Here is a 15,439-nt window from a genome sequence, read left to right on the forward strand (position 1 = left end):
TTTTTAAATGTTTCACCCGCCATGATGTCATCGGTTTTGGGGGTGGGGGTGTCATTCACTATTACCAAAATTCATTTTTGCCAGGAATTAGGTGAATTTTGGTGAGTCTTCGGACATGTGGTGGTGGGGGGGTCAAATTTTCGCTTAAGGGGGCAGACATTTTTCCAATGGCGAAAACATTCAGGTCCTCACAGTCAGTGACTGAGTCGGCCATAATAAGCTTTTTACAAAATAAGATGTAACACAAACACAAAAGTATCATGTGACAGAGATAACTTTATTCACACTATAGAATTACATCAATCACAGAAAGCTGGAATTTCTGAGACGAACAATAAATAAGGAAAATGTATGTTAAAATGCTTAATCAAATATAAAATAATCACATTATAAATACTTTCATACAATATCATAGCCAAAAATCAGAAACTCAGAAACCGCAGATTTTAGCCATTGCTTTTGAAATTTAGAAAACTGACAAAGTAGTGTAAACGCCTAAACACATAACCCAATGTCATAAAAATCTTTACCTGTAACGAAGAATGTGTTTTTCAGAAACTGTAGTGTTTAGTTAGATAAAGGAACCCGCTTTAACCCCTAAACATTGTTTCTGTACCTTTTCCTGTCACCAATAATCCTCAATTACAAGATCAACAGAAGAAGTCCAAACAGCAGTTGAAGCAAGCCCATTCTGACAGTGTTTGCATCACTGGTGGAGGTTGGAGTGGTGGTGGTTGTGGTTGGAGTGGTGGTGGTTGTAGTTGGAGTGGTGGTGGTTGTGGTTGGAGTGGTGGTGGTTGTGGTTGGAGTGGTGGTGGTTGTGGTTGGAGTGGTGGTGGTTGTAGTTGGAGTGGTGGTGGTTGTGGTTGGAGTGGTGGTGGTTGTGGTTGGAGTGGTGGTGGTTGTGGTGGGAATAGTGTTGCATGAGCTGGTGGAGCAGCAGGTTGGTCCGGTGGTGATGGAACCAACGTTCTGCATGAAAGGCAGGTTTCCCAGGTTGGCTGCAACTGCACATGTGTTAGGAGATGTGCAGCCCAGAGCTGGATATGTTGTGGAGCCGTTGGTCACTGGGAAGAAAGATTTAAGATGTCAACTTGTGAAAAGGCTGGACTAAAGCCACAGTCAGAAAAGGAAACTCCAATCCAGTTCCTTCTTTGATTGATAAGTCTCTAAAATTTCTATTTGAAAAAATCCCTAATATTCGATCTTTTCCTCTGTGGAACCTCACTAAAACTCACAGGTTGCTTTGAAGCAGCTGGTCTGGTCTCCAGAACACGGAACTGTAGAGCTGCACTGAGAGGTGGTCGGGTCACAGACGAGACACGTCAGGCCGTTAGCAGACTGAGGGGTAGGAACTGAAACACAAGACAACATAGTTGGTTATGTCCAAAGATGAAAAGGTCTTCACAGAGCAGATCTGACAGCTCTGGAGATGATTTGAACTCACAGGCCAACGTCTGGGAGTTGCAGTTGTCGGAGTCGCAGCACTGAGCCGATGCAATGGCACTGGAATAACCCAAGTTGACGGAAAACGTTGCCGTTCCAGCCGTGGGACAAAGAGAAGGAGCAGCACAGTCCTTGTAGACCTGTGTTCCTGAAGCTCCAGGTGAAGAGGCTGCAGAGTCAAAGACAGTTGGTTCTACTGATGGAAACCCCACAGAACTTTCCAGAACAGCTTCAGGCTTTCACTGTACGGTCATGAGAGGAGAGGAGGATACCTGTGATGGAAGCGGTTATACACATGCTCCCTGAGCTGCAGGTCTTGCTAGATGTGGTTGAACATGCTGTGTCTGCACAGGCGTTACACTGAAGAGCAGCAGCTGCAGAGAGGAAACAGCAGAACATTCATTTAGTGTCTATGAGATAATGAGCCAAAAGTCTGTTGACATATGTTGTTATCACATGTTTTTCCATAGATAGATAGATATAATTTATGCCGGAATCATGGATCTGTAAATACAAAGGAGTGCACAAACCCACTACATTATAAAAGCACAACCTTAAGAATACACAGATTAAGAAACAGAATAGAACAACCGCTGTCATTTCTGAGACTGGCTAACAGGATTTTATTAAGCAGCTCTAAGTTGTATTCAAGTGAAATGAAAAGCCTAACTGTAAACTGTCTGAGAACAAGATACAATAAATCCATGAACAGATATGACCTGAATCTGGTTAAATGACTAAAGACAACCAAACTGATTTGGGTGGTGTTCTACAACACCCTAACAGTGAGTCTTAGTTCTGCAATTTCACCATTAGAACAGTTTCCATTAGATTACATTGACAGTAAAGAAGATTTGATGCTGAAAAAGTCTGCAGTTTCTGCTGTATAACCCTGCAAGAAGATTACCGGAGCTGCAGAGCATCCAGATGAGAGTCAGAGAGAAGATCAGCTTCATCCTGAGGAGCAGATGAGTTGTGCAGATGTCTCTGAGTTTGCTGGTCCTTCGGGATTGTCGTGCTCCTTCTGAGCAGCTTCAGCATTATATAGTGTCCAGGTGACCTCAGTGTCTGGGTGTGTGTCAGGTTGCCATCATCAGACTTCACTCCCTTTTTGTCACAACATCACAACAAGTAAACACACCTAAACATTCCTCCCTGATTGGTGACGTTATGAGATCCTCTGAAGCAGATGGAGGAAACTGTAGCTCCTTCTCACAGTAACCTTTAAGATGTGCAGTAATGAATCCTCTAAGATACCTTTAAACTTTTATTTGTTGTTTGCTTTTCCACATTATTACAGTTTATTTGGACTGGTTTAATTTTAAATCGTGTTATTTTTACTCTCTTCCGTGAACCGCCACATTCATTCACATGACATTCAACACGCGGAACAGAAAACTTGTGATCAAACAGATGATTTGGGCCCAATTCATCCAATGAAGTACATAAGTACAATGAAGTAAAGCTGTTTGTGTAAAAATGATTCTGTGAGAATATGAGAGTTGAGCTCTTAAGGCCTGTTCACACCGGGACGAATTTCGCCGGCGATTTTCGCCGACGTTTAACGCCTCGTGACTAAACAAAGGGCACCAACGAGAGTGTGCACACCGACGCGAAAAAACGGCACGCGTTAAAGCGTCAAAAAAAAAAAACGTAGTAATCAGGAGATGTCCCCTTAGTGCCCTACCCGCCAATTTTAACTGCACCCCCCTTAGTACACACACCCCTCCCCCCTCAATATATACATCCCAACATAAACACACACACATGCACACACACACCCTCTTAAACACACATATACGCACACACATTTTGCAAGGAAGGTGGGACCTAGGACCATCTGTCCCCTGCCTCTTCCCTGGTGGGGGGTACGGGCCCCTTTGCAGCGGCGGCCGTGTCCCCGGGGTGCCGGCTTCCTGGGCCCGGCGGTGCTCTCTCCGCGCGGTGGGGGGGTTCACATTACATCTGAGCCGGGGGTGTTGGTGTCCCTGGGGGGTGGGTTCTGGTCCTTGCTCCTGAGCGCTGGGCCCCGCCTAACTTCCAACTGTGGCCGAGCCTGGTCGGGCCATATTTACAACACCCCTTGTGGGCCCTCTCTTTTCCCCGGGGTTCCCCCCTCCTGGGCGGGGGCGGCGGGCCCCTGCCTTGCTCCTCCCTGGACCAACCGTGGGCCGGGCGGATGGCTGCCTGGAGTGCGGGGCGGGTCTCCCTTGGGGGGTCCTGGCTCGTACCTGGGGTTGGGGCGGGGGGATGCCCGGAACTCCTGGGTGGTGGTGGGGTGCTCATCTGGGGCTGTGGGCGTCCCTCTCCGGTGGGGCCCTGCGTTGGGCTCTCCCGGCGCGGCGGGGGGGCTGTTCTCCTGGTTGGGCTGGGGCGGCCCTCTCTTTCCCTCTGTGCCTCCCTGCTCTCTGGCTCTGGGGGGCCTTGCGGCGGTCCTGCTGGCCCTGGCCTGGGTGGCGGGCTTGGTCGCCCGGGCGGCGGTTGTTCCCTGCCGGTTTCCGTGTGGCGTGGGGGGGATTCCGGCTGCCGCTGCTGCTGCGGTGGGGGTCTTGGGGTGGGGATGGCTGGGCGCTCTCCTTCCTTCTTTACACATTCCACCATCCATATTAGAAGAACATGAGCACTCACCTGAGCACGGGTGTTGGCTCACCTTTGCACTGGCGGTTTGCGTGACTGAATGACTGAAATGTTTCACACTAGTTGGTTTTAAGGCATAAGTATGCGTGTGAGCACTATCTGTTTTGTGTACATGTCGACAGATGGACATTTTTGCAACTAGCAGGTGTGTTTGACACTTGGGTGTGTGTGTGGACAGGCTCCGCCCTTTTTGTACTGCATTTGAGCCTTACCATGGTGATTAACAACCAGTAAACTTGTTGCTCTATGCTGCTTCATGGTCTTATCCCCCTTCCCCTCCTACTATCACCCTCCTTCCCCCCCTCTTTCTAACGTCCCTCTCTCTTCTTCCCCTCTTTCCTTTTCCGTCCGGTCCAACACCAAAGATCTTCAAACATGTTTGAAATTAATAAAGTTTGGCCTCAATTACAAAAGGGGTTTATTCAGACATACCTTTGGTTTGTCTGAAGATTAATAACCCCTCTTGTTAAAGTAAAATATGTCCAACACAAGAGGCCCTCAGCTCTCATCTGTTTGCCCAGCTGTTGGACAGGACAAGGTAAAAAAAAAAAAAAAAAAAAAAAAAAAACGCCTCGGGTTCGTTTTTTTTTTTCGACGCGTCGCGTCGAAATCTACTCGACCAATGAGAACGGCGCTTTTGCACACGTGTCTGGAGCTTCTGAAGTTACAGTAAAACACAACTTGGGGGCGCTCAAACACAAAACTGCCTTGCTGAGCACACATACCAGCGAAGAAGATAGACGCCAAGTAGCGTCTACACTGCCGCGAAGAAATAATGAAGGACATTCTAAAATATCCCCGAACCAAGTACCAGTTGGAGCTACTGGTGCTTGAAATATTCATGTTTTCTTTGTATTATTCTGACAAGCGTGTAAATACTTGCTCTCTTCTTCTGAGTGAAAAGCGACTTTAAGAAGCGTAAAGTTGCGCAGCGCCACCTTGTGTACAGGAGTATTTCTGTTTTACATTAAGCGCCATCTAATGTCAGGGAATGAAATTGCATGTTCACTCCACTCATCGTCAGCGAAAATCGCCTGGGTGTGAACACAAAAAACGTGGCGAAAAACGCTGGCGAATAACGCCTGGCGAATATTCGTCCCGGTGTGTACGGGCCTTTAGGCTGTAAAAGAGGGCAAATGTAAGATCAACTTATCTTTCTGCTCTCATTTCTTCATTCAAAGTGCTGATGAATAGAATCACATGATTTTTTTATGCTTCTCTTTGTAATAAGTTCAACTACTTACACAGCTGCAGAAAGAGCTTAAAAGGAGAAGTAATAAAAAATGTTTTATATTTTTATAGTAGTTACAGTCACACAAGCAAAAAGTACTAAAATCTGCTTACAAATCTAACGTGTTCATTGGTTAAACATGATAAACTTACTGAAATCTTTATTTTAGTACAGAAATAAATGAATGAAATAATGACAGTTGAAGCAGCAGATTATCAGTGATGGACTTCAACTAACCATTATCATAGCCAGCTCCTTTGTTTCCGTCAAAAGACACTTGTTGTGTTTGACAGAGACAAAAAACAGGGTGTGTCTGACTCATCAGATGAAGAGTATTTTATACCTGTTCATTAAAGTCATTAATGTTTAAGCAGACCATGACCAAAACACAGGCGTGACAAATGGTGTCATAGAGAAACTATTGATCCAGAAATATGCACCACTTTGCAACTCCTTCACAATTTTAATAACACAGCTAAAGAAAAACTATTATTAACCTTATCATTGTATTATGGTCTGTCATCTGTGACAGTGGTAGTATGTAAAGTGGTGTAGTGGATAGTACTCTTCTGTCACAGTAGCTTCGTTTCCATTGACTATGAATTGACGCAAATTGGATTTGCGATAATAAATTTACTTCATGGAAACAAGTCAATTTACGCGTTATTTGACATATTTCTCAAAACGGCAATGCAAAGACTTTTTTCAAATTAAACGAGTTGTGACCAACAACTCTGCACTGGTAGACAGGTTGCAACCCTTTTCTTAACCCACTGGGGCCGCGGGGTTGCCGGAGCCCGTTCAGGCTACTGTTGGGCAAAGGAGGGATACACCCTGGACGGGTCCCCGGCCGATCGCAGGGCCCATCGGGCTGGAGCGATCACGCTGGCTACGCTGGACGGCCCCTGGCCGGCAGACAGAGAGATCCGGCAGGGCTCGTTCACCTGCCATGTCGACACCTGGCCGGCTGGCTGGCTAGCTTGACACAGAGAGCCGGCGCGCTCAGGCCTCTTAAGTCTTATGATATTTTTCTTATTTTCATGGAGACAATCATACAAACATTCTCTAGTTTAATTCTTGTTTTCCAACTAATGCGGGTCACAGAGACACAGACGTAGCAATGGAAAGCTGCTTTTGCAGCAGGAGTGAGGCTCACTACACTGGGAGAGACTCAGCATGATCTCATGACAGGATTACCGATAATAAATCAATCTGATCTCTAAACATCCTCCGTGTCTTCCATGCATTGTAATGAGACACACACAGACAGAAATGTGAAGGTATTTGCTGTAAATTAAAATTTTGTCACATCTGTGCTTTTTTATTGCATGAGTGTGTTTGTGTTTATTTGCATAAATGATTTATTGGAAAAGGTGTAATAGTAATTCTGTAAATATTTTTAGAATTAAGTTTTGTGCATTTGTGGAATGGAAACACAGCTAGTGAGAAGCTCTTGGTTCAAATCCTAGCCGGGTTCTTTCTGTGTGAAGTTTGCATGTTCTCCTGGTTCATGTATGGATTTTTATCACAGTCTAAAAACATGTTTCATTGGTTCGTAGATGATTCTGAACGGTCTCTTAGGTGTAAATGCACATATTTGTCTGTGTGGCCCTGTGACAGACTGGTGACCCGTTCAGGGTGAACCCCACCTTCATCTAAGGCTAAAACCGATTCATTCCCTACCCCTTTGGCTTCTTCCTACCCCTACATTTTCCCCTCCAAGCGCATAAATATGCTTTGACCTCCTGCCCGGAGCTATATGAGTATGTGGTCATGCCCTTTGGATTCTGCAACGCCCCCTTTTGTGTTCCAGGGGTTTGTCAACAATGACCTCTGTGACATGTCGCAAAGCATTGTTGTCGTTTACATTGACGACATCCTGATCTACTCTGACACGTTGGAGGAGCACGTTACGCATGTCCAGCAGCTTAAACAGTGGCTGATCACAAACGACCTGTATGCAAAATGGGGGGAAATGCAAGTTCCATAAAACCTCCGTCACTTTTCTGGATTATGTGATCAGTATGGGGGGCGTGGCGATGGACCAGGGCAAAGTGGAGTTGGTGCGGACAGAGTCGCCTGGCTTGTAGCGCAGAGCAGTAAAAGAGTGAAAGTCCAGTCAAGTCCAAGGTATGAAGCTGGGGAAGAAACAAATGTTTGTCATAGCCATAACCCCCAGCTTTCCTCGGCACCACGCATGCAGTATCCAACCACGGCGGTCCAAAACTGTAAAGCAGACGCTGAGCTGTCCGGAGTCTGAAGGTGGTCAAACAGGCTGAAACATCGACTAATCCCTGACCTCCCTCCTCAACCGGCAGGTAGAGAACAGCAGCTCTTAGCCAATGATGACCAGACCAAAAGACATCCACCACAGTGTTTTGAATCGCAGTGATGAGGCTTGCAAGAGGAGGCAACACCATCATACTATGCCAAAGTGTTGAGGCAACCAAATTATTGACAACAAGAACTCTACCCCTGAAAGATAGCTGAGGTAGCAGGTATTTCCATTTAGACAGTCTGGCACACACTCTCTCCATGACACCCTCCCAATTCTTTTTTTGAACACTGTCACTGCCCGAATAAATTCCTAAAAACTTTATCCCTTCAGTTCCACAAAAGAGGCAACCTGGAGCCCACCCAACATCCCCATAGTAGAACTGTGCTCTTACCCCAGTTCAAGCTTTTTGGAATAGATCCAGAACGTTACACAGAGAAGCAACATCTCCCTGATGCCGTACAAAAACTGTTACATCATCAGCATATGCAGACACTACTACATATGGCCTGTGGGACATCTCTGGCAGCATCAACCCTGTGAGCCAAGTATGTAGCCTATGCAAAATGGGTTCAATGGCAAGAGTGTAAAGTTGGCCAGAAAGAGGACATCCCTGTCTAATCCTTCTCTGAACCAAAACAGGACTGCTGTTATGGTTCAAAACAAAAAGCATTTTTTAACAGAAGAACCAACAAAGAAGTCAAAAACTCTCCAAAACCAAAAGCTTTCAAGGCAGAAAATAAATAAGAATGATCAACTCTATTGAAAGCTTATCCTGATCTAAAAATAACAGTCCAATTGAGATGTCACAGTGTTTACAAATATCAAAGAAATCACATACAAGAAAAAGATTGTCCACAATAGATCTGTCCGGCACACAATAAGACTGATCCCTGTGAATGATCATGCCCAGAAAAATTCTTAAGTCTATTGGACAGGACCTTTGAAAGCAACTTGTAGTCTGTACAAAGCAAAGCAAGCTTTCTCCAAATTTTCAAGAGAGAGAGAAGAGAGAAAACAGCTTGACAACATGAGAAAGGCAACAAGCCAGTCTTTGAGCAATCCTTGTACACCTCTAGTAGATCCGGGCCTTGGCACTTCCAGACGTATTTATAAAAATCAGCCGGCAGACCATCCAAACCAGGTGACCTCCCCAGCGCCATCTGACCCACAGCAGCAGTCAATTCATCCACGGAGATCAGAGAATCCAAAAAGTCCCTGTCTGCATCACTAGGTCGTGGAAGTCCTTCCAGCAGCTGATCCACATAGTTGCTGTCATAATCTTCTTTTTGGAAGAGGCCGCTGTAAAAATCCACCGCAAGAGTTCTCATGGCAGTCGGACTCGTAACAGTCCCATCATGGAAGCGTAGACATACCATCTGTTTCTTCTGAGAAACAGATTTCTCCAGGTTAAAAAAGAAGGATGTAGGAACATCCATGACTCTAATACTGGTAAACCGACCACGAACTAAAGCCCTTTCATGGAGAAAGGAACTTACTTCACCCTGTCTGCTCTGAAGCACTATGAGTTGAACAAGTGTTTTCTAACCTTGAAATGTCTTTTTCCAAAGCAGATATTACTCTATTAGTGGTCATTATTTTTAACCTTTTGGACCTTTTACTTTTTGCCGCCTTTAACTGTTTACGAATGGTAGTCACACGCTTTTTCAACCTAAACTGTTTCTTTTTATCAAGTGTATCAAGATCAACCAATTTCTGTAAAGTAAGTGATGTCAGAATAAACTTTTTCAAGTCTGGAAAATTATGAGCCACTTTAACTGGTCTACCAAAAGAATCATCAAGGAAATGATTGATTTCCTTGATGACATAAATGTCATCACTTGATATCTGGGATTCTGCCAAAGTGTTAGGTTGAGTGGAAGGATCCCAAAGCAGAGACTGAAGCCATAGGGCAGGTTGACGATGTATTCCTCAGGAACAAAAACTAAATCAGACAGGGTTCTGAATTCACAGAGCTAGACCGATAAACAGGACAGGTGCTAAGAGCAACTGAATAGTAATAATCCGGACAGGCTTCAGGCTTTTAAAGACAGTGACGAAATGAGGATCAGGTGTGGCGTGTAGAGAGGCATCAGGGAAAAGGTAAACCACGCCCCCCCTGCCTCACACTGACCACAACACAAAGAGACACAGTCAATTCAATTCAATTCAATTTTATTTGTATAACCCAAAATCACAACAACAGTCGTCTCGATGGGCTTCGAAGTAAAACATGAAATCAAAAGGATCACGAATACAAAGAGTTCAATAGGAAAATACTAAAATGAACTAACAAACTGACTAAGCTATACTGGCATCCCTGCCCTTAGACCCCCCTTCGCGGTAAGGAAAAGCTCCTAAAAAAAACGAATTCCGGAAAAAACGAAAAAACCTCAGGGGTGCCCACATGAAGGAGGGATCCTCCCCCAGGACGGACAGGCGATTTACCAGAACTCTTAGAGAAGAATTAACTTATCTAAATCTACAACTACATATATAAAGTCCAGCAGAAGAGCTTCATCCGGCCATGGTTGGGGGGACAGTCGGGGGCGCGAGTCGAGCCGGAGACAGGAACCACAGCCAGGTGTAGGAGCAGGAGCAGAGACGAGGTAAACGGTCAGGAACTGGAGCACGGATGAGCCAACTGGAGTCTGGAAGCACTCCCACTCCCCAGGAGGGGAAAGAGGGAAAGAGGGACAATACATGAATCACTGCACCAAACAGAGGCATGGAGAACTAAATGATGAATAATGATCAAGAATAGAGGAGAGGAAGGGTAGAAGTAGAAGAGAATAGAGGACAGAACCCCAGAGCACCATAGTTACCCCAGCTTCAACTTCTAGCAGCCTTTTAAAACAAATAGTTATTATTAAGTTTAATTTAAACAAATTAACATTAAGTTAAATAATCTCTGAATACTAACTAGTCTGACAATAAGCCTGTCCAAAGAGGAATGTTTTCAGTCTAACTTTGAATGTAGAAACTGAGTCGGCCTCTCTTACATGAGCTGGGAGTTTATTCCATAAGACAGGGGCTTGGTGGCTAAACGCTCTACCTCCAACCGTACTTTGACTAATTCTAGGAACCACAAGCAGTCCTGCATTTAGTGAGTGAAGTGTTCTTATTGGATGGTAAGGGACTATGAGGTCCTTAATATAGGACGGGGCCAGTCCATGTAGGGCCTTATAGGTTAACAGGAGGATCTTGAACTTGATTCTAGAATCAACTGGGATCCAGTGAAGTGAAACTAACACAGGAGTGATGTGATCTCTTCTGCTGGTTCCAGCTAACAATCTAGCTGCTGCGTTCTGAACAAGCTGGAGACTTCTTAAGGAACTCTTAGGACACGCTGCTAACAAGGAGTTACAGTAATCCAGCCTAGACGTAACAAATGCATGGATGAGTTTTTCAGCATCACTCTTAGAAAGTATATTTCTGATCTTAGCAATATTCCGCAGGTGAAAAAAGGCAGTTCTACACGCCTGAGATATGTGAGCCTTAAATGATAAATCCTGGTCAAATAAAACCCCAAGGTTTCTCCCTGATTGGTGACGTTATGAGATCCTCTGAAGCAGATGGAGGAAACTGCAGCTCGTTCTCAAAACCCTCAGCTCATAGGTAAGGGGTACTTCTGAGGACTTCGGTCCTCAGAATCAGTTCTGCCTTCACCACAACGGCCCAGAAGAAAGTCTGCATAACTGTAGATTCCACAGTGATCCTGTGGTTGATTTCAGATACTTTAAAATCCTCCACCTGGGGATATGACCTGTTTCTGGAGAGGAGATTCCACTTCTTGGCGTCTGAGAACCTTCGCCTCAGAGGTTGAGTTGCTACACACTAAGCTGTTCTAGTGAAAGCTGGGGATCAGAACCTGAATTAACTGAACAAGAGCACACCATCTGCAAAAACACAGACTGAAAGGGTCCTAAAGCCAATCCCTTTGGGTCTAAGGGTGTGCTGAAAAACTGTCCATAAAGGCCATGGACTGATATGGTGACTCTGCCAAAGTCCAATTAACAAACCTGACTCAGTGTAGATCAAGCTCCTGCTATGTTTGTATCAAGATGAAATCTGATCCAATGGGAGACCATGGGTTCTTTCCTCCCAGTGTTCTGCCCACAGAATATCCCGCAGAACACTGGCCAATGCCCTCTCCATGTTTTCAAATCACACATGGACTCCAAGATTTCCCACCAATGGAAGAGCTGGTCCAGCATTTCACAGCCAGAACACAACTGTTTCTCTGAAATCTGGGGTTCCATCAGCAGAACAAGAGAACAGAGGGGCATCTGATGGTGACGACACACATTCATGGTTTGGGTTTAGTAAAGATCTTTGCATTATTTTCCTCTATACAAGGACTTAAATGCTTTTAGTTTTATATTTTTTGTGTGTTTTTCTATTTTTCTTAATAAAATGACAAGTCTAGGATAAGTGGTACCATTTTATTATTATTGCATAAAATTGTATTTATGTTTGAACTTAAAAATTACAATTTGCAGAAGTAATAAAACATGAACATTTTACAACTCAGATAAGTAAAGTGCATGATCATCACGAGTGAGCTAGTGTTTCTGCGTTGTTTCATTTCAAGGGAGACAAAAAAAATAGATGAAAAGGGTGTGTACCTGACACACAGCCTGCCAGATAATAGAATCTTTTATTCCTTTTTCTCTACACCCAGTCATTAACCCTTGTGCTATCTTAGATGACCCCACCCTTCCATTGACGTGTTCTCCCTACCATGACAAAGGTGGATAAAGGTGGAAAGATTTCATGTAATCCATGGACACCAGTGAAGATCACAAATCATTGAAGAAAAAAGGTTCAGAGCACTGTCTAGTGGGTCTAGATGACCCACCTCCCAATGTTAAAGTGCCTAGGATAGCACAAGGGTTAAGGGCAAAGCAGATCATGACAAAAAAAGTAGGGTCTGTCCACATGAAGGATCCCTCCTTCATGTGGACAGATGAAATGTATGAGATTTTGGAAAGACAGGTGTTGGGTGGAATAGAGAAGAAACAGAAGGATAAGGAGAAAGAAATTGCGTAAAGTATGGGCTAAGATGGATTTGAAACGGACTAGAAGTTGGATGGCATTTAGTCAACAATTACGGAAGAAAGAGGATGTTACGATAAAACAGGTTCAGGAATTGGATGAGAAGGTGAAAGGAGAATCATGGAAGGAAAAAAGGGAAGCCAAGCGGAAGCAAAAGGAAGCTGACGAAACTATGCTCACGGTACATCAACTGACTCTTGCTGCTACAGCGTTGGCCACGGTGAAAACAGAACAGGAAAGTCATAAATGTACTGTGACACCATCTTCCCCCAAGGTCCCTCTTCCTAGAATTTAACCCCCCCTTCCTGTAGGGACAGACTCCCTGCTGTACATCCCCCCCCATACAAATCACAGGAAATGTATCCAATGTTGAAAATATGTGGGGAAATCGCTTGCGACTTGGATGAGGATTTGACCCCTGAAGAAAAGCAGCACATAGCCTTCATGTTGCGGGAGAGGTGATCAAGAATGGGTGAAAAAAGAGCATACCCCTCCCGAGACCTCATAAATCTATAAGCAGAACCCCCCTCTGCTCGACGGGTAAGTGAAGACGACAACACGGATGCTTACCCTTCTCCCCACAGCTCTCCAGCTACACGCAGAGGAGCTGCATCAGGGGTGACTGACCACAAGGGCAGACGATTTCTCTGTTACTATGAGGAAAAGTCTGCACGTAAGGAGAATGCATTGGAGCGTCTGGCAGGTCAGTATGAAACAGCAGGTGAGTTCAAAAAATATCACAGATTAATATTTCCAGAACAGGATGGTGACAAATATGAGGAGGAAAAGGACGATGACGACGAATATCCTCCACATCAACCACATCTCCTAACCTCAAATCAGGATTTGAATAATAATAATAATAATAATAATACATTTTATTTATAAGGCGCCTTTCTGGGCACTCAAGGTCGCCGCACAGCATGTATACAGTATATATACGAATAAGGTAAAAAGAGTGAAACATGGTATGACTTTAAGAAGTGAAACAAAACAGAACAGAGACAAAACTCATATGCTTCCCAAGATATCAACGGGAGCAGGTGTGCCTATTTATCAACCCCTCCCGCTTAAGGATGTGTCGACACTGGCCAAACGTTTACCACATGTGTCAAATGGAGGTCACAACTTCCTCCAGCAATTATGTACAGTTATGCAGGGTCATATTCCCTGTATGGGGGATTTGAATCAGATGATAGGCGTAACGGCCACAGTCACTGAGATCCAGTCTATTGAATGGCGTGCAGGTGTGCAGGACCACCCGGACTCCACTCTTTTAGTGGACGTTCAAGCTCCAGTTTTTACTGCAATCAGAGAAATTTTTCCAAATCCACAGATTGCAGGACCATCAAGCTTCCCCTACGCAGGTAAGAAACCCAGCACACATTATTCTGAGTGTGTCCAGAAATGGACAGACAGCACAGGCAGTGATCCCAGCCTGTCACCCTCTGAAACACTCATGTTTAGAACAGCAAACCTGGCAGGATTGCCGCAAGACCTGCAGGATTTATTAAAAACAGACCCAGACTTGATGGCTGGTGATGAACCTCGATTTTAAAGACATCTGGGTCATCATTGCAAATTATACTTGGAGAAAAAGGGCAGAGCAGAGGGAGAAGTTGAGCAGCTGAAGACACAATTACTCAAACTGCAGCTAGCACAGGCCAGGAAAGAATCCACTCAGGATAAAAAAGGTGTAAAAAAGAAAATAACATGAGTTTAATATCTCCAGAGCCAGCAGCAATGATGTGGCAGGCTCAGGCATTTGGAGGCCGGGGCAGGAGAAGGGGTGGATATTCTGGAAGACGTGGACCACCCAGGGGACCCCCCCAGCAGCAGCTGGAGACGGATGCTTCATCTGCGGCGCTCCGGATCATTGGGCACGTGACTGCCCACAACGAGGTACCCAACAGCATCATGCACAGACCACAGGGGTGGCAAGTCGGACAATACCACTAGGGGTGCCCAGGAGGCCAGGAACCGTTTGGTGATGCAGGAGCCATGGTCCCTTTCAAACTCAGAGGTAACCCCATGATGGGTCTAGTGGACACTGGTGCAACATGTTCCTCTATAAACTGTCACTTACCTCCATCTGCTCTGACAAATGAACATATGAATTTTGTCGGCTTCTCTGGGACACCCCAAAACCTGCAAAAAACCATCCCGCTGACCTTTGAACTGGCTGGTCAGATGGTGGAACATTCATTTGTGCATTCACCACACACGCCTGTAAATCTGTTGGGACGGGACATTCTTGTCAAAACAGGAGCCAGCATTTTATGTTCTTCAGATGGGATACAGATCACCTTCCCGAATGGACATGTTCTGACCGGATGCCATGCCACACAATATGAGGGACAATGGTTGCTGCAGCCTCAACCACAGCCATCCCCCACGGCTGACATTTACTGGGCCCTGCTGGATCCAGAGGCCCCTGACACGCCAGGTGTGTTTCATGAATTCCAGGTATGGAAGACATAAATCCTGTCCTTGAAGCCATATTTTCTGCCTCCGGTTGACTTGCACTGCACACTCTATTATGACAGAGAGGATGATCAACTGTATCAGGAAGCTTTTCATCAGGTAGAAGGCCACACGTGGCGTTTGAACTCCACTGACACATATATTGGCCCTGAGGGTGTAGCGGCTCATTGTGCATTAACAAACTCACAATTGCAATGGTACCGGATGTCAGACACAGCTGTACCTCATATATCATTAGCACTCTCCCCTGGTCATGAGGCTCGGCAACTCGGGCCTATGACTAAGCGGGGGGTTAACAACACAGACTG

General features: G+C 45.1%; 1 protein-coding gene across 1 annotated transcript; it reads right to left on the minus strand.

Annotated features, from left to right (window-relative positions):
- Positions 1-256: 256 nt before the first annotated feature.
- Positions 257-2,498, minus strand: LOC111948690 (uncharacterized). Its single transcript, XM_078930940.1, has 4 exons — positions 2,354-2,498; positions 1,719-1,820; positions 1,448-1,615; positions 257-1,355 (listed from the first exon to the last, which is right to left on the minus strand). Exons 1-4 carry the CDS (start codon positions 2,400-2,402, stop codon positions 1,228-1,230), a joined length of 447 nt encoding a protein of 148 aa, XP_078787066.1. The 5' UTR covers positions 2,403-2,498; the 3' UTR covers positions 257-1,227.
- Between the last annotated feature and the right edge of the window lie 12,941 nt (positions 2,499-15,439).

The sequence above is a fragment of the Oryzias latipes genome, chromosome 14, assembly GCF_053564925.1.
Source record: "Oryzias latipes strain Hd-rR chromosome 14, Olatipes_Hd-rR_3.1".
In the NCBI taxonomy this organism is placed as follows: Eukaryota; Metazoa; Chordata; class Actinopteri; order Beloniformes; family Adrianichthyidae; genus Oryzias; species Oryzias latipes.

What these genes read in the sequence shown, in the direction of transcription:
- LOC111948690 (XM_078930940.1), bottom strand. Translation starts at nt 2,402, where the DNA reads ATGAAGCTGATCTTCTCTCTGACTCTCATCTGGATGCTCTGCAGCTCC. An exon ending in CTGGATGCTCTGCAGCTCCG is followed by an intron (nt 1,821 to 2,353) that starts GTAATCTTCTTG and finishes TCCTCTCTGCAG; the next exon opens with CTGCTGCTCTTCAGTGTAAC. An exon ending in TATAACCGCTTCCATCACAG is followed by an intron (nt 1,616 to 1,718) that starts GTATCCTCCTCT and finishes TTGACTCTGCAG; the next exon opens with CCTCTTCACCTGGAGCTTCA.